This window comes from Tamandua tetradactyla, chromosome 6 (genome assembly GCF_023851605.1).
Source record: "Tamandua tetradactyla isolate mTamTet1 chromosome 6, mTamTet1.pri, whole genome shotgun sequence".
NCBI lineage: Eukaryota > Metazoa > Chordata > Mammalia > Pilosa > Myrmecophagidae > Tamandua > Tamandua tetradactyla.
The window spans coordinates 169,435,660-169,456,797 of record NC_135332.1 but is presented as its reverse complement, the minus strand read 5'-3'; the positions used below and the strand labels follow the sequence as shown (position 1 = coordinate 169,456,797).

The following is a 21,138-nucleotide window of genomic DNA, read 5'->3' as shown; positions in this document are numbered from 1 at the left end:
CTTTTCCTACCCCATGCCCTTTCCAGGCATCAGTGTTAGTCAGAATAACAATTGGAACTGTGTTGATGTGGGTCCTCTAGGAATGTTTTTAGCCTCAGATAACAGACTATCTGACTTACAGTGGTTTCAACCATAAGGACTTTATTATTCACTTAAGAAAAGTCTAAGGCAGGCAGTCCCACAGTTGATTAAATAGTTCAGTGATGTCTCCAAGGGACTAGATTATATGCTTCCTTCCTCTCTAACCATCCTCAGCCCTTCAGGCTTATCACTTCATGTCTATGAAAAAGCTGCAGCAACTCCTCCCATCACATGCTAACACCACAGTACCCAAATTAAGAAGGAAGGAAAAAAAGGGCAGAAAGAGCTTTATTTTCACTTGTCTATTTCAGTTTGCTAAAGCTGCCAAAATGCAGTATGCCAGAAATGGAATGGCTTTTAACAAAGGGGATTTATTAGCTTACAAGTTACAATTCTAAGGCCATGGAACTGTCCAAATTAAGGCATCAACAGGAGGAAACGTTCTCTTAAGAAAGGCTGCCAGCATCTGGGATACCTCTGTCACATGGAAAGGCACATGGCTGGCGTCTGCTAGTCCTTTTCTCCCGGGTTTCATTGCTTTCAGCTTCTGGCTTTAGTGGATCTCTCAGCTTCTGGGATGTATCCTTGACTCTCAGCTCCTTGGGGGGCTGTTTCTCTCTGAGTTCTCTAGGCTTTTACTCTCTTTTGTCCTCTCATAAAGGACTCCAGTAAAAGGATTAAGGCCCACCTTGAATGGGGTGGATCACATCTCAACTGAAATAACCTAACCGAAAGGTCCTACCTACAACAAGTCTGCAGCCACAGGAATGGATTAAAAGAACATGGCCTTTTCTGGGGTACCTACAGCCTCCAAACTAACACATTGTCTCTGTCTTATCAAGGAGAAACATATCAAGAAGACCTTCTCTTCAATCTCATTGGCCAGAACTGGATCACATTCCCACTGACTAGATCAATTCCTACCAAGTGGGAATAGGATTGCCACTTTTGCCTGGGATAATCATGATTCATCCTCTGGAGCTGAGCACATTATTCTGAAACAAAATCAGTAAAAAGAGAGAGATTGACGGTTGGATATACAAGAGGAACCAGTTGATACATGTCACTTCTCCAAAACAACAAGATTTCTATCTGTGATCATGGTGCCCTCAACTCCTACTGTGCTAGACATTGGAAAGAGATGAACAGACTGTTGCTGTTGGGAAAGACTGTAATATGAATAGAAAATTACTAAACAATATGGTAAATGCTGCAACAGAAATAAAAGCAAAATACGTTTTTTTTTACTAACTCTCTGTCTATGGGAGCAAGAGACGGCTTTGTAGAATAGATTGTCAATTGGCTTTTGAAGAATCAATAGGAGTTTTCTGGTCCTATGGTATGAAAAGACAATCAGGCAGAGGGAACACTATCTGCATAAGGATAGAGCTCTGAAAAAGCCACTTGTTTGGGGAATGGTTGAAAGGTCAGAATTTATGGGAAATAGGATACATGTTGGTGGGAGAGGAAGGAAAAAGCCTGAAGGAACAGTGGGTGAGCAGACTGGAAGAGGCCAGAAATTAATGGGTCACTTAGGCCAAGCTAAGGAATTGAAGTTAAATATACAGGCAATAGGAATTCAATTCAATTGGTATTTTTAACAATGAATGATGGATTGGTAAGGAGAAAAACCAAACAAGAGAGTTTTACAATAGTCCGGGAAGAAATGATGAGATTAAGAACTAAAGTAGTGGCAGAGAAGATGAGGAGTTGAAGGTAGATTTCAAGTACACAAGTGGAAAGATCTCAAGACATATTGTTTTATTTTTATAAGGTAACATAAAAATAACCATTTTAAAGCGAACAATTCAGTAGTATTTAGTACATTCACAATGTTGTCAAAACAGTTTCTAGTTCCAAAACAGTTTGATCACCCCCAAAGGAAACCCCATACCCATTAAGCAATTGCTCTCCAGTCCTTCACCACCCCTTAGACTCCATCTCTCTGCAACCACCAATCTGCATTCTGCCTCTACAGATTTACCTATTCTGGATATTTCATACAAATGTTTCTGTGCGTGTATGTGTGTGTGTGACTTTTGTGTCTGGCTTCTTTCATTTAGCATAACTTTTTTAGGTTCATTCACACCATAACAAGTATCAGAGCTTCATTCATTTTTACAGCTTAATATATATATACCATAATTTGTTTGCCCAGTTATCTATAGATGGACATTTAGGCTGTTTCAACCTTTTGACTATTGTGAATACTGCTGTTATGAATGTATGTATATATGTATTTGTTTGAGTACTTATTTTCAATTCTTTGGGGTATATACCTAAGATTGGAATTGCCAGGTCATATGGTAATTTTATGTTTAATGTTTTGAGGAACCACTAAACAGTTTTCCACAGTGGCCAAACCATCTTACCTTCCTACCAGCAATATATGAGTGTTCTGATTTCTCCATATCCTTGCCCCAATTTTTTGTTTTTCATTTAAAAATATTATTATAGTCATCCTAGTGGGTGTAAAGTGGTGTCTCATTATGGTTTTGGTTTGTATTTCTCTAGTAACTAGAGATGTTGAACATTTTTTGTGTGCTTGCTGGTCATCGGTATATCTTCTTTGGAGAAATGTCTATTCAAGTCACATCCATTTTTTTTATTGGGTTTGCCTTATTGTTGTTGAGTTTAAGTGCTCTTTATATATTCTGAATACTAAACCTTTATTGGATATATTATTTGCAAATATTTTCTCCCACTCTCTTGATGGTGTCCTTTGAAGTTTAAAAGTTTTTAATTTTGGTGAAGTCCAATTTATCAATTTTTTCTTTTGTCACTTATGCTTTTAGCATTGCATCTATGAATCCATAGCTAAAAAAAACAGTCGTGAAGATTTTTATAAGAGTTTTATGGTTTTAACTCTTATAGTTAGGTTGTTGATCTATTTTGAGTTAATTTTTATATCATGCAAGATAGATCCAATTTCATTCTTCTGTATATGGATATCCAGTTAACCCAGCACCATTTGTTGGAGACTATTATTTCCCTATTGAGTAGTCTTGGTATCAAGACATATTAAGGGAAAGGAGGAATACATTGATCACTTTGAATTGATCATTTTCTTTTGTAGAAAAAAAGGGAAAATTATGAATCTATACTCCTTGTTTATGAAACATAAAAAACTCTAGAAGGATCCATAAGGAATGAGTAGCAGTACTTACAGGGTGTGAATAGGAGACAGAGAGATGGTAGGTAGGCAGGAGAAATTTTTTTCATTGCATATCTCTTTTTATTTCAACCATGTATATAGGGGAGCCCTACTTTGGCTACTGACCTTCAGTGGACCCAACATTGGCAATACAGTACTCCTCCCCAGAAAGCAAGGTTTACATGGGGCGAAGGGAATATGCCTACCTGGAGTATATGTCCCTTCTCTTCTAGGCCGTGCTCTGGGCATCAGGAGTCTCAGAATTCCCTACCCAAATGACCTTGAGTTTCTAGAACCTATGTGAGTCTCTTTCTTGGAATCATCTCCTCACATAGGTGACCACACACCTCTGGTGAGTGCAATCTTAAGCCCAACAGGTGACTAGGGAGACAACTGCTCCCAGGAGTGGGGGATAGTAATGGGATGTGAACAGAGCTTGGACATGAGGCTGGGGCACCCACACACATGAGCATAAGGCTCCTCATTCCATGGGACACTTCTGGAGTCTCCCTTTATACTCTTGCCCTGGACCCCAAGGATGATAGAGGCAAGTCTGCATGTGAATGTCATTATCTATTTAAAAAATAAAATTTTAAACATTTAAAGTCGAATGGAAGAAATGTTTACCAATGTCTTAGCTTGCTAGAAAGAATGACAATCCTATTGTGAAAAACATTTCACCTGTGGGATTTCAGGTCTTTTGCTTCTAGACCAGGTATTATTCAGCAGGAAAAACAGGCCCCTTCTGCAATTAAGGGAGACAGGTTTTCATTAGAATGTCTTGGTCATCAGTGAAAAATAAATATTCTCTTGTTCTAATAAAAACAAATTTGTTCAAAGTACCATTATAAGATAAGGAGGATATGGATTTAATTTGGACTTAAATGGCTAGAAATGGAAGAGGTAGGCTCTCTGGCTGGGATTAAGGGCAGTACTTCTTAAAATTTTACTGGCAGGCACCCCTTCAAGAATTTGAAAACAGCCATAAACCTTTATGCTGATTATTTTCCATTTGTGCCTCCCAAATCTAATCTCTGACCTTTTCTGTGCCCCAGAAGGCTGATCTGTACAGACTCCTTTACCCAGATTCCTTTGCCCTCCATTTTGGTTAGGCCAATGAGAGGCACTGGCTAGAGAAGGGGGAGCAGGTGTCTAGAGGAAGGACAGACTGGTGTATCGATTCCCTGGCCCTCTCCCAAGACCACAGCTGAGGTCAGCAGCCCCTCTCCCAAGGCAATACTTCTCTGTAATGGGCCTACCTCCCTCTCCTTGGGGACAATGTCTTTCCAGTGTCGCTAACCCGGTGAGGCTTTCAGCAAAGTCGACAGTTGTCCATTTGGGAGCCCTGCTGCCTAAGGTTCCAACACTCTTTCTCTGCATCCTCCTCCTTGCCCCAAGGATTAAAAGTTTCCCAATTCATACAGAAAGGAATGAAACCATGAGGCGTGCAACAAGAAGAATGAGCCTTCAGAATATTATGTTAAGCAAGCCAGAAACAAAAGGACAAATATTGTATGGTCTCATTTAGAGAATACTTATAAGAAAATTAGGGCCTAGATGCTTACACTCTTATAGCAGTCCCATTTATTCCTGAGTTTTAAGTATTATTTATTTTGTTATTGTTGTTCAAATTCAGTTTTATTAAAACTATTTGGCAATTTTGGTAGCCACAGTCAAAGACTGTTATAGGTTTGGGTGCATGTACTTTCTAAATCTCCTGCCCTGCATTTCATTATCTAATGGCAAAGTGCCTTAAGTTTCTCAATCTTCAATAACCTATTATTCATAGAAAAGGAATTTGTAAAATAAGATAGTAAAAAATAAAATCCACAGATCTAAAAAAATCCCTTCAAACACTGAGAACATACAAAGTATATTAAAGACATGTACAGTGAGTCCTCCATGTAGTAAGGCAGGCCTTTGATGTCTGTAGTTTCTTGTTTTTACTTATTGCTAATTATAGTTCCGATATCAAAGATATTCTAAAAACTTTAGACATTCCCGGTATGGTTCCAAAGGTATTAGAGGACAGAACCAAAAAAGCACTTGATATGACCTTTAAAATCACAAAGACTTTTTTCTTTAATGAGATTTTTCATCCGCAGTAGCTCAGGTCACTATTTTCTCACTTAATGCCTTACAATTAGCATCTGCCTTAGAGTAGATCTAAGTATTGGCTTATTTAAATGTATTATTGGGCAACAAATGGTGAGAGGCCGTACTCTCCATAACAAAACATTCAGCTGACCTTAAAATAAAGCTTCAGAAGGTTTGGTGCTCCTTAATTGTTCTCTAGTGAACCTGAATTTGTAAATGGAGTCCTGATCCATATTTGCTGTGGAGTATCATGGGGGCCTGGTTTTTATGTCTGTTCTTTGATCAGAGGCGTGGCATGTATCAAAGCGTGAACTGTACAAGTGAAGGCTCACAGCAGGTTCCCTTGTGGCTGATATTCTCTACCCGATGAAAGTCAGTAGAATCATTGGTGTAGCCACACTGGTTTTCCCTCAAGATTCTCTCAGATGTCTTGATATCTCATTGAATTTTTAATCAGACCAGGCAAACAGTGTCTCCTTTACATCTCCCTGCCACATCTTCATAAAGCAGTGGGAGGCAGTGTGATTATGAATACCACTGCCATGTGCTTCACCCCAATACGATCATCAGATTAGATTTTCTATTTCTTTGATCCATAAGATTTCGAGTATACCTGTATTGGTCCAACCTGGCATCCACTGCCCACTCGGCGGGGTCGCTCTGGTAGCTTCCATGACGGCCTGCACCTCTTCCACACTGACCTCATTGCTGGCGAAGGATATAGGATACGGATCAGGTGGGCCAGGGTCTGTGGCTGTAGCACCACTGTCTGCTCCATCCCATGCAGAACTGTTGCATGCGCCTCTCACTGCTGGGCTGCAGTGGAGGAACTGAGTCAGCCGTGGGGCTGGGGGCAAGGGACACTTGCTGCCCATTAGACAGGTACTGGCACACGTATGCAAAACCCCAAAATGCTGGACTGCCAAAATGCAAAGAAACCCTTGTAGAGATATCAAGAGACCTACCCCTCCCACCTCCACAGCGTGGTGGGTCTGGGCCCGCAGAGGATATGTGGCACACATAAATCAGGACCAAATCGCAAGTATTATTTCTAAATTCTGAGATGCTGTGATATATGTGTATAACCTGATATTTCCCTGGAACTTTGGGCCACTATGTGATACCTAAGACTCAGAGTTCTGAAGCTCTGAAAGTCAGCATTGTCCCATTTAGCAACTGTTAAAAAAAAGTTCAAAAAGAGATAAGGCTTCAATTAGAGATAGGGATGAAGTTGATCGGGTTGGGACTAAGGTAAATCAGAATACAGGCCAAGGTAAAGGATGATATTGTCTTTATTTTAAAATTTCACCTTCTGTGTGAGGCCAAAAAAGAGATGTTTATTTTGTCCAAAATTTAAATTTTCTGAAGTACATAATCTAACTTAACCTGTCTGGCCAGTTCATTTAAACAACCTAAAAACATGGAGCCTAGAATAAGAAATGAGATCTTATAATTCTGTATAGTTTAATGTAATACCCGTATGCATTCCAGAATATATTGGAAAGATAATGAAAATATTTCTTCCAAAGTCCCTTGAGAGACTGGAGAGAAAATATAAAACTATGAAACTTCTCTACCTGGGAAATTCCTAATACTCTCTTCAAGTATTAGGGACTCCCAAGTTAATAAGCTAAACCCTTATCTTGAGGTTTGCTCTTATGAAACTTATTTAATGGGGAAGCTAAGCCTACCTATAATTATGCTAAGAGTTACTTCCAAAGAGCTTCTTTTATTGTTCAGATGTGGCCTCTCTCTAAGTCCAACTTTGCAAATAAACTCATTACCCTTCTCCTAAGTGGAACATGACTTCCAGGGGGTGTAAATCTCCCCGGCAACATGGGACATTACTCCCAGGGATGAGCCTCTCCCTGGCACTGTAGGATTGACAATACCCTCTTGACCAAAAGGGGGAAAAGAAATGCAACAAAATAAGGTTTAGTGGCTAACAGATTTCAAATAGAATCAACTGTCTGGAAGTTACTCTTATTCAAGCTTCCGCTAGACATTGTAAATTGCCAAGGTATGCCAAGTCTCAACCAACAGTATTCCTGAAAACACTAAAGAATACCCAGGTCTCTATCTGAGACTGTAGAAAGGTTTCACTCACTAAGTTTATTTTTCAGAAACTTAAAACCTACAGATTGTTCCTTTGCCAGATAAGCACTGAAACCCAGAGAGGCCAGTCTCTCCAACAACATTCAACTAGTTGCATCCCCATACCCCATAATGTTAATGCCCCTTCTCAACCTGAAGAAATTAGTATGGTCATTGCCAAAATATCCCTGAAGATTGAGATAAGGATCAAATGAGACAGAGGAATTGTAATAGAGAAGTTAAGATTTAACACATGATTATATAGATATTTTTTAGTCTCTAGTGTATTAGAACAGCTAGAAGGAAATACCTGAGATTGTGGAACTGTAACCATACCTTACTTTGAAATTTGCTGTATAACTACTTGTTAAGCTATGCTTTGAAATTTATCATTTTTCTGCATAAGTTGTATTTCACAATGAAAAATGTTGTTTTTTTTAAGTTCCCCAGTTCTGCTGCTTCTCTACCATGACCATCACCACCAGGGCAAATAATCTTTCCTCCTTTCCATAAGCCCAGGAGCCTGTCTGTCCCTGAAACTTGGGTTTGGTATTGATCTAATTTTATAATCACAATGGCTCACACTACATTGCCAGTTAACAGTAGGTTTGGTCTTTCCCAGGAAAAAGAAGTGGTTAAAACGATGGAGTGACAATTGGCAGGTAGTTTGCCATGTGGTAAGGGATGGTGTGCTGGAGTAATCAGAGGACATTATTTGCCTCCTATGGTGGTTTGAAGCTGTATCTACACCATAAAAAAATGTTCTTAAATCTGACCCATTTCTGTGGGTGTGAACCCATTGTAAGTAGGACCTTTTGATGAGGTTACTTCAGTTAAGAAGGTGTGGCCCACCTCAATCACTATAGGTCTTAATCCTGTAACTGGAATCCTTTATAAGCAAGTGAAATTCAGAGCGAGAAAGAGGGAGGGAGAGAGAGAGAGAGAGAGAGACAGAGAGAGAGAGAGAGAGAGAGAGAGAGAGAGAGAGAGAGAGAGAGAGTAAGAGAGAGAAGAGAGAGCCACAGCAGGAAAGAAGCTGAAGAAAAAGGGGGGCGGGGAGAGACCAGGAGACCCCACCATGTGCCTTGTAATGGGACAAGCTAAGAACCACAGGATCACTGGCAGCCTCAGAACACCACAGGAAAAGCATCACCTTGATCACCTTGATTTGGACTTCAACCTCAAAACTGTTAGCAAATGCATTTCCATTGTTTGAGCTGAAACATTACATTGGTATTTGCTTAGGCAGCCTAGGAAAGGAAAATACCTCCTGTACAAGATGTGTAACACTTGAGTAAGAAACCTAATCTCCCTGTGCCTGTATAACTTGGGTACACTAACATCCAGTTATGAGGATCATTCTGATTATTTTCCAGGTGGGCCTTCTGTGTTTTCAGCAGATCCCTTCCTCTACACTGCCTCTGCATTATTTGGCACATGACTCAGCACCTCCCCAGGGTGGAGTGAAATAGAGTAGAGACATAAGTTAGGGAGGCAGTATAGCGCACCAGAGACTGGAAAACCAACATAGTTGGGTTTCAATGCAGGGGATTGTCTGATTTGAACTACATACCAAAAGAGATTGAAACATCTTTTTTGAAGGTGGTTGAGTAGGTGGATGGCTGTAGGGGTTTGGAAGGGGAAGAAATGTCCCAGGTGATTTGGAAAGTCAAACCCATTAGAGGGGAGTCAAAATTGTGCCTCTCCCATGTCAGCTTATGATGGTATTTTCTTTAATCATATTAAATGTGCAAAATTCTAAATTGTGTCAGCAGGTGGCTCCAGAGGCAGCTGTTTGATGGGAATTACAGCAAACTGAAAGAAAAGCACAGAGCCAACCAACCCAGAATAATCCCAGAGAATTTTGATGCAAACATAAAGTGATATTTTTACTAATTAAGTTTAACAAGAGCAAATCTGGTTGTAATAGATGATTAGGAGCAGAGACACTCACTAACATCAGTGATTTGGAATTACTATTAGAGAGGGAGGGAGAGATTATTGACCCAGAAACCAAATATCCCTCTCCAGCACATTAACAATCACTTCTCTTTAGCCACGATTTTCTCTAAAGTTAGTTGTTTTCAAATGTTCTCATCCTGGCACTTCCCCTACTGCAAGCCAATATTGCTCCAGAAGATAAATGATTAGGCAGACCTCATTCCTGTCTATTTGGAATTTCAGTTCTTGGGGCCAGTTCTAGTTCTTGGGGCCAAAAAGCTGTAGAAACCTATACAAGTTGTCTGAAATTATTCAAGAACCTGGGTGAGGAGGACTTCTGTTGAAAATTTGAAGTCTAGAGTACAGATTATGAAGCATGCTCTCAGTCTAAGGGCACTTGATTGATTTCTAGATGCACAAAATGGTGGAAAACAAGGTGGTTACCAGTCAAAATTGTCAAAATTGTGAAACACGGGGATGCCCAGGAAAATTTCTCTAGGGCATCTCTTTCCAATCTCTTTTTCTGATAGAAACCCCAACCTCCGCCTCTGCACGTGCTCTCCAATTTCAATTTGACCTCCATTTAGTGAACACCAACCAGGTATTATCTCATTTTATCCTTTGAATCAATCCTTGTAGGTGCTGACATTCTCAGGGTCAGGTTGAAAGTAGCAGTGGAAACATAAACCTGGAGTTGGAAGGAGGAAAGAAGGTGAGGAACAATAGTATTTGGTTAGTGCCTTCCATGGCCCAGACACTATCACATATGTTCTCTTCCCTCATCCTCAGAATAATCTTGCATGAAGCAGGTATTAGTATTCTGATTTTTTGTACTTTGAGGAGATTGACTCAAAGAAGTTGAGAATAATCTCAAACTTCTAGGAGGTAGAAGGAGCAAGGGCCCTCACCAAAGTGGTTTCTTGCCCAGTGGCAACCCTATAGATCCTACCTGAACTCAAGAACCTGCCCCTTCTACTGTATTTTCTACTTCAAGGAACTCCATATCTTTGGCCAACATCTTTGACCATACCATTTCCCTTATCCTGTAACCAACTAGTCACCATGTTCTGTCGATCCTGCCTCCAAAATAACTCTCAAATACATCTGCTATTCAGCAGCCCCACTGTCATTTTCCTAAGATAGTCCACCAACATTTCTTATGTGTATATCTGCTTCCAGGTCGATCAAGTGATATGTATGTGTGTGTATGGTTGTGTGTGTGTGTGTGTGTGTGTGTGTGTGTGTGTGTGTGTGTGTGTGTGTGTGTTGGGGAGGGGCAGTATTGAGGAAGAGTGAAGCCCTATAGAGATATCATTTTATTTTAATTGCCTCTTGATGATATTAAAATCAAATTACAGGGGTTGCACAGGTAGTTCAGTGGTTAGAATGCCCACCTTCTATGCGGGAGACCCAGGTTCAATTCCCTTGCAAAGGACAGGATAGCAGATCCTGCACCCCAGAAAAGTGTCCTGCCCCAAATAGCTTTCCCTTAAGAAACACCAATCTGGTCCAAACTCTCCATGTATAGATGAGCCTATTGAGTTCTGTTAGACTTCTCTTTGAGGGAAGGCACCATATCTGATTGACCTTTGTTCTGACAAATATATAGCATAATGCTTGGCGGTCAGTAGGGGCTAAGTCATGTGCAAAGTTTTAAAATGTTAAAAATTATCCATGTGCTTGTGCATTTTACTTTTTGTCCCATTTCACCCGAACCGTCCATCTGTTTGGGAGATATCCTGAAGGACTGCTAAGAGCTGGACTGGGATAACATTTAGCTTTTGACTGTTCATTCTTTATCAGGCTGTTGTCTTGAGAAAGGTTTCTCTAAAGTTCTTTAGCCTATCAAAGACCTGATTTGGGAATCAGTCAAAGGGTTCTTCCTAAGGGAGTTTCAGAAAGAAGATAAAGTGAGTGGATTGGAGACAGAGAAGCTCTTTGGCTGATGGTAAAGAGATTTAAATAAGATAATACTGCTATTTCCTTCCGTGGCCCCTCTGTGTAAAAATTGCATCCCATTCAATTATGGTTTCCTGACTTTGTCTTATACATTTATTTCTTTTTATTTATTTTCTTTCTTTTTGGTTAGTATGTAGATTCCATGAAGTATTTCTTTGCCTATTTAATTATTGCTGTATTCCCAACATCTACAACAGTTACCTGGCAGCTCTAAAAATACTTATTGAATGAATGAGTGGGTAAGTTACTTTTCTTTTCTCTTTATCTCTTTTCTATGTCCTAAGGAGGAGAGGCTGTCTTAAAAATTTTGTAGTCATTCCCTGAATTTCTTCTACTTGCAGAGGAAATCCTAGGAACTGGCTTCATAAAATAGCAGTCTGAAAGATCTAAAGGGCATCTCTGACTTACTGCTTATTGTTCTGCACTCCACATTTTCTTTTCTTTGAATTCCTGTACAAAATTTATAGTGACACAGGTAACATCTATAATGGCACTGTGCCACTGATTGCTAAGAAAGTATATAGATAAAATAGAGCTGGTGCCCTAGGTGCTAGCTTGTTTCTGGCAAGCAAAGTTGGGGGTGGCTTCCAAGAATGGTGACTCTTTCTCAATGGTGGAACCTAATAGGCACTGTTTCTTACTGGGGCTTCCAGAAGGAGTATGCCATGCCACTGAAGGAAGTCATACCTCCTTCTTGGCCATTATCTCTGGTTGGAAGAGCATATGGGTTAAAAGGTAAAGGCAGGAGTCTCCATTAGAGAATAGTTCTATCAGAAAATCCTGCACATTCAAATCATTGAGTTCTGGAAATCAGCTCTGGGACTTTTGCCACAAAAGAATAAATGTCCTAGGAAACATCAGGCCAACTGACTGAGAACATGCATCTTTATAAAGGATTAAAACCATCAACTTCTTTGTCTGTGGAATATCCTGAAAAGCCAACCATGATCCTATATCTTGAATTACATGGCGACTCTTTATTAAGGTGGGAAAGCGAAGGGGGAAATCTGCGCAGGGTACGGTACTTTTCAGTGCAATAGTCTTAATAATGTCAAGTTCACATGAAGAACAAACTGTTACATATGACAGTCTCTCTTGTAAAATGAACACTCTTCACTTGCATAAAAGAGTAACCTCTTAGCAAGTTATTGAATAGTATGATGAAATGATTGTCTCCTGATTTATATTTCCATCATAAAAAATAATTTCCATCTGTTAAGTCGCGCAAAGCTGAATCAGTGCTTTCACTCCAATATGCCATTTATTCCTCACCCCAAGTCTATGAAGGAAACAGAGTAGGGACCACATTCATTTTGCACGACTGGAAAACTGAGGTTCCAAGAGGGTAAATGAGTTGCCCATGCTTCTGGAGCCAGTGGTGGAGTGGTATGAGATCTAGAGCCTGGTTTTCCATCCCCCACTGCAGTGTGCCTTGAACTGCACCTGGGTGCAGCACTCACTGGTGGGTTATATGATTCTTCATCCACACTAGAACACTTTGGAGAGTGAAAAGGGGGTTATTAATAATTATGCTGAGACAAAAACTGGAAACCAGGACTGTTTCTGGAATCCTGGGGTGAATAGTTACCGTGATCATAGGGCAGAGGAGAGATACCTACATCTGTTCAGGGGAAGACCTCTCTTTCCTTTGACAGGAGACATACATCATCATCATCTCCTTTTCTGACAGTGAGTTTTCAGTCCTGAACCACACCATTCAATAAACATACTTGGTTGGGTCAAGTGTAGTAACAAAGAGCCAGTTCTTTGTTTGGTGCCACCATGTCTGTCCAGATTGGACCCCGACACTCAGGAAATATATGATTAGTGCTTGGAAGGTGTACTCAAAAGTCCAACAGAGAAAAAAAAAGTCTAGCAGAGAAAGGGAACATGACTTTTGCAGGATAGAGTAAAAGGCTAATGGGAATAGTCAGAGAGGACCACCAAGGCTCCTGAGAGTCTGCAGCTTGGCATCAGGCAGGTTGGGTGTCAACTCTCTGTCTGCATGTCTCTGCCAGGACGGGCCATGAGGCTTCCTAGAGTGGGGGTAGAGTGCCCCATCTGGTTGGCTAGATCTTGTTTCTTGGCCACCATTAATATCTTAGTGATGACTGCTCTGTTATGACAAGCCCTTGCTTCCGTGTATAGTGGCTGATTGGAAGTGCAGGATAGCAATGATAAGTAATATGTTTCTTATAATATCACATTACCTTTGTAGAATATTTTATAATTTAATGTTTTACCACTGTTATAAGTTCATGTATGTAAAGTTCTTCAAATAATGCCAGACACTGTATTTATTTATTTTTTTTTTCATTTGAGTCTCACAAATGCCCTACAAAACAGGCTGAATAGATATGAGAAGAAAACTGAAGCCTGGATTGGCCGTGTTTATTTTCCCCTGTCAACCAGCCAATCTCTTTGATAGAATTCTTTCTACTAAGAATAATACCTTCGATCCTATGATCTCACTCATAATTCCAGTGTGTAAGTCTACCCTCCCTCCTGGTCTGTGTCACAAGAGCAGCTGACACTATGGGAACACTTGCATTCTTGGCACTCTGAAGCAAGTTTTTCACTTCTTCCCTCCCCTCTGCATCCCTCCCTCCCCCTCCCCCAAAAAAGCTCACGGGCATCCTACAACTACAGTGCCACTGGGTGATAGGCTGTGTCAGTTTCTGTCCTGCCCTGTCTAACTCACTCTCTATCACCAGTGCAGTAAAGCAACATTCTATAATAGACTCTATGTAGCTGTGTTTACAAAGGCACCAAGGAACCCAAAGGCATCTGTCAGAATACATTTTTGCTGCGTGGCTAAAAAATGCTCATAACAGAATGGGCTAGGAAAGAATTGTCCTTTCTCAGTCACATTGCCAATCTTTATCATCTTCCATTACTGAAGCTGTGAAATCAACACAAAAGCAAGTCCAAGTTGTTCCAAGATATTCGTAGACAGTTTTCCAAAATCACATCTTTAGAGTAAAAGGGATTTACCCAGAACATTCACTCTGAGTTAACCCATTCAGAAAGCCCAGACCAAGGTCAAAGCCATTTGAGACTGAGACCTGGAAACCAGTGTGGTGAGTGTTTGATTTTGATGAGTTTACAATGCTGGTGACATCTTGAAAGGGGCTTCTATGGAAAGGCCCAGGCCCTGGGGGTCGAGGTGAACCTTTGCTGATATCAAAGGTGCATCAGAAATTACCAAGAAGGTCATCTGGGAACTGCTATAAAAAGTCGGTGTTTGACACAAACATTTAGGGAGACGTGCTAGCCAAGGCCACTTTAGAAACCGGGAATGGCATGAAGGAAATTAAGGTCATGTGTAAGCCCGCCAGGGGCAGTTGACAACTGCCGGAGATCATTGCTGCTATGCCTGGCCTGAAAGCTGTTCCTTCATCTGACTATTTAGAGAGCACATTTTAAAATCAGGCTGCATTTACTGCTAAAATAATTTGAAAATCCAAGAAAAATTACAGCCATAATTCTATCAACCAGAGCAAGTATTATTTTCTCATTGTTCCCTCCAATTTTATTCATTTGTATGCAGATTTTTATATAGTCAAACTTATCTAGAGATATACCAGTGATCCTCAACAAAGAGCAAATTTGTCCCCCAGGGGACATTTGGCAATGATTGGAGACAGTTTTAGTTGTTACAGCATCTAGTGGGTAGAGCACCAGGGATGCTGTCTGTTTGGTTTGTTAAAGCTGCCAGAATGCAATGTACCAGAAATGGAATGACTTTTAAAAAGGACATTTATTAAGTTACAAGTTTACAGTTCAAAGGCCATAAAAATGCCTAAATTAAGGCATCCAGAGAAAGATACCTTGACTCAAGGGAGTTCGATATCTGCCACATGGGAAGGCATGTGGCTGGCATCTGCTGGTCTTTGTTCCAGCTTCTGATGCCAGTGATTTCCTCACTAAACATCTGTCGGCCTTTACTTAGCTCTTCTACGACACAGCTCTGGGTTCTGGCTTGCTTAGCATTTTATGGGAAGGCACAGGGTGATGTCTGCTGGGCTCTGCATCTCCAAACATCCCTGTCTAGATGTCTGCTATCTCTGTTGGCACTCCAAGCATCTCCAAATGTCTGCATCTCTGTCAGCTCTCAAGCAACTGTACCTCCTGTGGCTTCTGCATTTCCAAATGTCTGTGTCTGAATCTGTCTGTGTCTATGTCTGTGTCTGCATCTGAGGTTTCTCCAAAATGTTTCCCCTTTTCAAGGACTCCAGTAAGCCAATCCAAACAAACCTGGAATAGGCAGAGTCACATCTCCAGCTAATCAAAAGGTCACACCCATAATTGAGTGGGTCAGTCTCCACCCTACAATATTGAATCAGGGTTAAAGGACATGGCTTTTCTGGGGTATACAACACTTTCAAATGAGCACACTGCTGAACACCCTAAAATGCACACGGGAAAACCCCAGAACAAAGAATATCTGGTCTAAAATTGTCAGGAATGCTTAAGTTAAGAAGCCCTGCATTATACTTTCTACAACGAATTTTTCTTCATGGACTGTGTTCAATATTACTACATTGCCTTTAAACTAATTTGGTCTATATGTTAGGTCTGGGTACTCAATAAAACTTATTAATGAATGTATACTATTTCATTGAGTTAATATAAAAATATTTCTGTAAATATCCCACTATTATTGGACATTAGGGTTAAAGGTTTTGCTAATGAAAATGGTGCTGCAAAGCAGAATTTTGTGTGAATTTTTTATTTGAAATATTTCCTTAGGATTACTTCTCAGTTGTACAATTACTGCCAAAAAGGAGAATGCTAGTATTCTGTGACCAGTATTTCATATTTTAAGTTCTTATGAGTAGACATTTGCCTTATTTGTTTTAATCCCTAAAACTTAACACAGTGCCTTGCTTATGCTATGTCTCAATCAGTGTTCATTTAATATAAATCTTCTTTATCATACTAAGAAAGTATCCCTCAAAACTTAGTTCACTAAGTTTTTTTTTAATAACAGGATGTAAGTTGAATTTTATAAAGTGCCTCTTCAATAGCTATGAAAATAACCACATTTTTCTCCTTTGATCTAGCGATGTCATTTATTAATATTAGCCCTAATGTTAAATTATCCTTATAGTCTTGAGATTAACCCTACTTGATCATGGGTATTATTGTTTTAAAAAGTGATTGCTCTGAGCTTTAATATTACATCTAATTTGTGTTCAAGAAAAAGATTGATTTGTAATTTTTTAAAACTCTATCTTTGCCTAGGCATGTACAAAATGTCTACACAGCTAGAATAGGGAAATCACAGGAAGAAGGTAAAGATTTAGGAAATAGAGAAATCATGACTTTAAAACATGGCCTTTCTTTTTGTTCTCTTTTTGGCTGAATATTTAAGATAGGATTTGAGGGATCCTTTAATGAGAGAATAGAAAAAGTTGGGAAAAAGTTTGATGCCAGACTAAGAAAAATGTCTATAAATAAATAAACTTTCATCCTGGGAGAGTCTGACTTTCTGATAATTTTTCTTGACAAACTAAATTATAACCATTGAAATCAGGAAATTAACATTGATAATTACTAATATATAATCATCAGACCTCATTCAATTTTTGCAAGTGGCTCCCAACAATGCCCTCTATGGCCAAAAGATGCAGTTCAGAATAGCACGTTATTACATTTAGCTGCCGAGCATCTTTTTTTTAAATGCAATTTTATTGAGATATATTCACATATAATTATGCAAAGTATACAATCATTGGTTCAACAACATCATCATATAGTTGTGCATTCACCAGCACAATCAATTTTTGAATATTTCGTTACTTCAAAAAAGAATAAAAATAACAATAAAAAAGAACACCGAAAACATCCCACACCCTTACCCCCCCTCCATTATTCATTTATTTTTTGTCTTCACTTTCTTACTCATCTGTCCATACACTGGGTAAAGAGAGGGTCAGTCACAAGGTTTTCACAATCGCACGGTCATACTAAAAACCAAAAAGGGATATCTATAAAAAATACATAAGAATAACCTCTCGACTCTATTTGAAATCTCTCAACCACTAAAACTTTATTTTGTTTCATTTCTCTTCCCCCTCTTGGTCAAGAAGTCTTTCTCAATCCCATGATGCCAGGTCCAGTCTTATTCCCAAGATTCCTGTCCAGAAAGGTGAAGAGGAGAGTGAGTTCACCTGCAGAGCTGAGTTGCCAAGTGTGCTGATTTGAAGCTATTATGTACTCCAGAAAAGCCACTCCCTTTAATCCTCATTCAATATTGCTGGGTGTAATCTTTTTTACTCTTTTCACTGGAGATATAACCCACCCAGTTGTGGGTGGTAACATCTAATTATATGGTTTCTGTGGATATGTGTTTCCACCTATTCAAGTTGGGGTGGCATACTGGAGCCCTTTAAGGGAGAACATTATGGAAAAAGCTTTAGAGCCACCAGAACCGACAGAGCCAACAGAATGGACAGCCCCAGCGAAGCTGTTGAAGAAGCCTGGAGAGAAAGCTAGCAGACTTTGCCGTATGCCTTTCCAGCTGAGAGAGAAACTCCGACAGTCATCGGCCCCCTTGAACCCAGGTATCTTTCCTTAGATGCCTTACTTTGGATATTTTTATAGCCTTTTCTTAATTTGGACATTTTTATGGCCATAGAACTGTAAACTTTTGCTTTAATAAATTTCCCTTTTTGAAAGTCACTCTGTTTCTGGTGTTATTCTGCCAGCTTTTACAAACTAACACACTAAGCATCTTTAATCTCCTTCAGGCTGGAAAATTTACTCATTCTTTCCTTGAATTTCATGACTTTGACACTTTTGTAGAGTACAAGCCAGTTACTACATAGAATGGCCCTCATTTTGGGTTTCATATGATATTTCCCCATTATTTGATTCAGGTAATGCCTCTTTGGCAGAAATATCCCAGAAATGGTGTGTTCTTATTGCTCTTATCAGATGAAGCACACTTTTAGATTTGCCCTACTGTTGATATTCATTCTAATTAAATGTGGTATCAGCTAGGCTTTCTACTGTCAAATTACTCTTTAACCCTTGGTAATTAATAACGGTTTTGATCTTGAGTTTTGTGGCAATTACTGTGAAACAAATGTCTCATTCCTTTTTAAGTTTTCAATTTATTCATTTCTTTATTTCTATTTGTATGGACTTACTATTTCCTATTTTATTCAAAGAGATCATATTAGTCTTCTATTGCTGCTGTAACAAATTAGCACACTTAGCAAGTTATACAACACAAATGTATTATATGACAGCTCTATAGGTCAGAAGTCTGACACAAGTCTGACACCTGTCTAAAATTAGGGTGTCATCAGGGCTGCATTCCTTTCTGGGGGCTCTAAGGAAGGATCCATTTCCTTGCCTTCTCCAGCTTGTAGAGGTCTCTCAATTCCTTGATTTGTGGCCCTCTTCCCCCATCTTCAGTCAGCAATGGTGGGTGTCAAGTCCTTATGTGGTCATCTCTCTGGTTCTCTGCAATGAGGACATCACCACAATGGACAACCCCAATACGAGGGCCCTGTCCTCAGAAGTGTGAATTGAGGGGGTAATGGAGGCTAACAAGAAACAAGCAGATTAGTGCTCAAGACCCTTGGAAAGACTGAAGGCTCAGGAATTGAAAACACTCAGTGCTTCTGTTGACAGTGGCTCCCAAATGGACTGATAATAGGAAAACTTTTTGGAAAAAAATCTGAGTAAGAAAATTAGAACCCCAAAGCTTTTTTCACTGAGCCAGGAGCCTGTCATTTTTCTACCTCAGAAGAAGATTAGTCTAGCAAAGTTGAATCAGAATTTAATTCTTGGTTGATGGTTTTCTTCTTCTGGTACTTTAAGTATATTACTCCTCTGTCTTCTCTTTTACACAGTTTCTAATGAGAAATCCACTGTTGCCCTTATCTTTGCTCTTCTGTGCGTAGGCCTTTTTTTCTCTGGCTGCTTTGAAGATTTTCTTTTATTGCTGATTTTGAATATGAAGTGACTTGGTGTAGTTTTCTTCATATTACTTGTATTTGGAACTATTGAGCTTCTTGGAGCTAGGTTTCTAGTTTTCATCCAATTTAGGAAACTTTTGATCATGGTCTTCAAGTATTTTTTTGGTGCCTATCTTTCTCCCTCCATCATGGACTGCAATTATATATCTATTAGGTTGCTTGAAGTTCTTCCAAAGCTTACTAATGTTCTGTTTCCTTTTTCTAAAATTCTTTTTTCTTTTTGTGTTTCATTTTGAATAGTTTCTATCGCTACATCTTCCAGTTCACTAATAATTTCTTCTCCCAAATCTGATCTGCTCTTAATCCCATACAGAATATTTTTCATCCCATGTGTTATAGTTTTCATCTCCAGAAGTTTAATTTGGTCTTTTTTTAGTATCTTCTATGTGTCTACTTAACTTTTTAAAACTAATTTATTTTTTTATTAATTAAAGAAAAAAAGAAATTAACGCAACATTTAGAAATCATTCCATTCTACATATGCAATCAGTAATTCTTAACATCATCACATAGATGCATGATCATCATTTCTTAGTACATTTGCATCAATTTAGGAAAAGAACTAGCAAAACAACAGAAAAAGATATAGAATGTTAATATAGAGAAAAAAATAAAAATAATAATAATAGTAAAAAAAAAAGAAAAGGAAAAAGAAAAAAAAGACACAAACAAACAAACAAAAAATCCTATAGCTCAGATGCAGCTTCATTCAGTGTTTTAACATGATTACTTTACAATTAGGTTTATTGTGCTGTCCATTTTTGAGTTTTTGTATCCAGTCCTGTTGCACAGTCTGTATCCCTTCAGCTCCAATTACCCATTATCTTACCCTGTTTCTAACTCCTGATGGTCTCTGTTACCAATGACATATTCCAAGTTTATTCTCGAATGTCCGTTCACATCAGTGGGACCATACAGTATTTGTCCTTTAGTTTTTGGCTAGTCTCACTCAGCATAATGTTCTCTAGGTCCATCCATGTTATCACACGCTTCATAAGTTTATCCTGTCTTAAAGCTGCATAATATTCCATCGTATGTATATACCACAGTTTGTTTAGCCACTCGTCTGTTGATGGACATTTTGGCTGTTTCCATCTCTTTGCAATTGTAAATAACGCTGCTATAAACATTGGTGTGCAAATGTCCGTTTGTGTCTTTGCCCTTAGGTGCTTTGAGTAGATACCCAGCAATGGTATTGCTGGGTCCTATGGCAATTCTATATTCAGTTTATTGAGGAACCGCCAAACTGCCTTCCACAGTGGTTGCACCATTTGACATTCCCACCAACAGTGGATAAGTGTGCCTCTTTCTCCGCATCCTCTCCAGCACTTGTCATTTTCTGTTTTGTTGATAATGGCCATTCTGGTGGGTGTGAGATGATATCTCATTGTGGTTTTGATTTGCATTTCTCTAATGGCCAGGGACATTGAGCATCTCTTCATGTGCCTTTTGGCCATTTGTATTTCCTCTTCTGAGAGGTGTCTGTTCAAGTCTTTTTCCCATTTTGTAATTGGGTTGGCTGTCTTTTTGTTGTTGAGTTGGACAATCTCTTTATAAATTCTGGATACTAGACCTTTATCTGATATGTCGTTTCCAAATATTGTTTCCCATTGTGTAGGCTGTCTTTCTACTTTCTTGATGAAGTTCTTTGATGCACAAAAGTGTTTAATTTTGAGGAGCTCCCATTTATTTATTTCTTTCTTCAGTGCTCTTGCTTTAGGTTTAAGGTCCATAAAACTGCCTCCAATTGTAAGTTTCATAAGATATCTCCCTACATTTTCCTCTAACGGTTTTATGGTCTTAGACCTAATGTTTAGA

At 39.2% G+C, this 21,138-nt stretch overlaps 1 protein-coding gene and 1 pseudogene across 1 annotated transcript in view; one reads left to right on the top strand and one right to left on the bottom strand.

Annotated features, from left to right (window-relative positions):
• Positions 1–17,895, top strand: part of LOC143689038 (uncharacterized) — a 53,432-nt gene extending 35,537 nt beyond the window's left edge. The window contains exon 3 of the mRNA XM_077167643.1: positions 17,419–17,895. Within this exon, the coding sequence (XP_077023758.1) occupies positions 17,419–17,536 (118 nt within the window). The 3' untranslated portion in view covers positions 17,537–17,895. The remainder of the gene's footprint in view (positions 1–17,418) is intronic.
• LOC143686496 (cysteine dioxygenase type 1 pseudogene) lies at positions 5,441–6,338 on the bottom strand (annotated as a pseudogene).
• Positions 17,896–21,138: the final 3,243 nt, after the last annotated feature.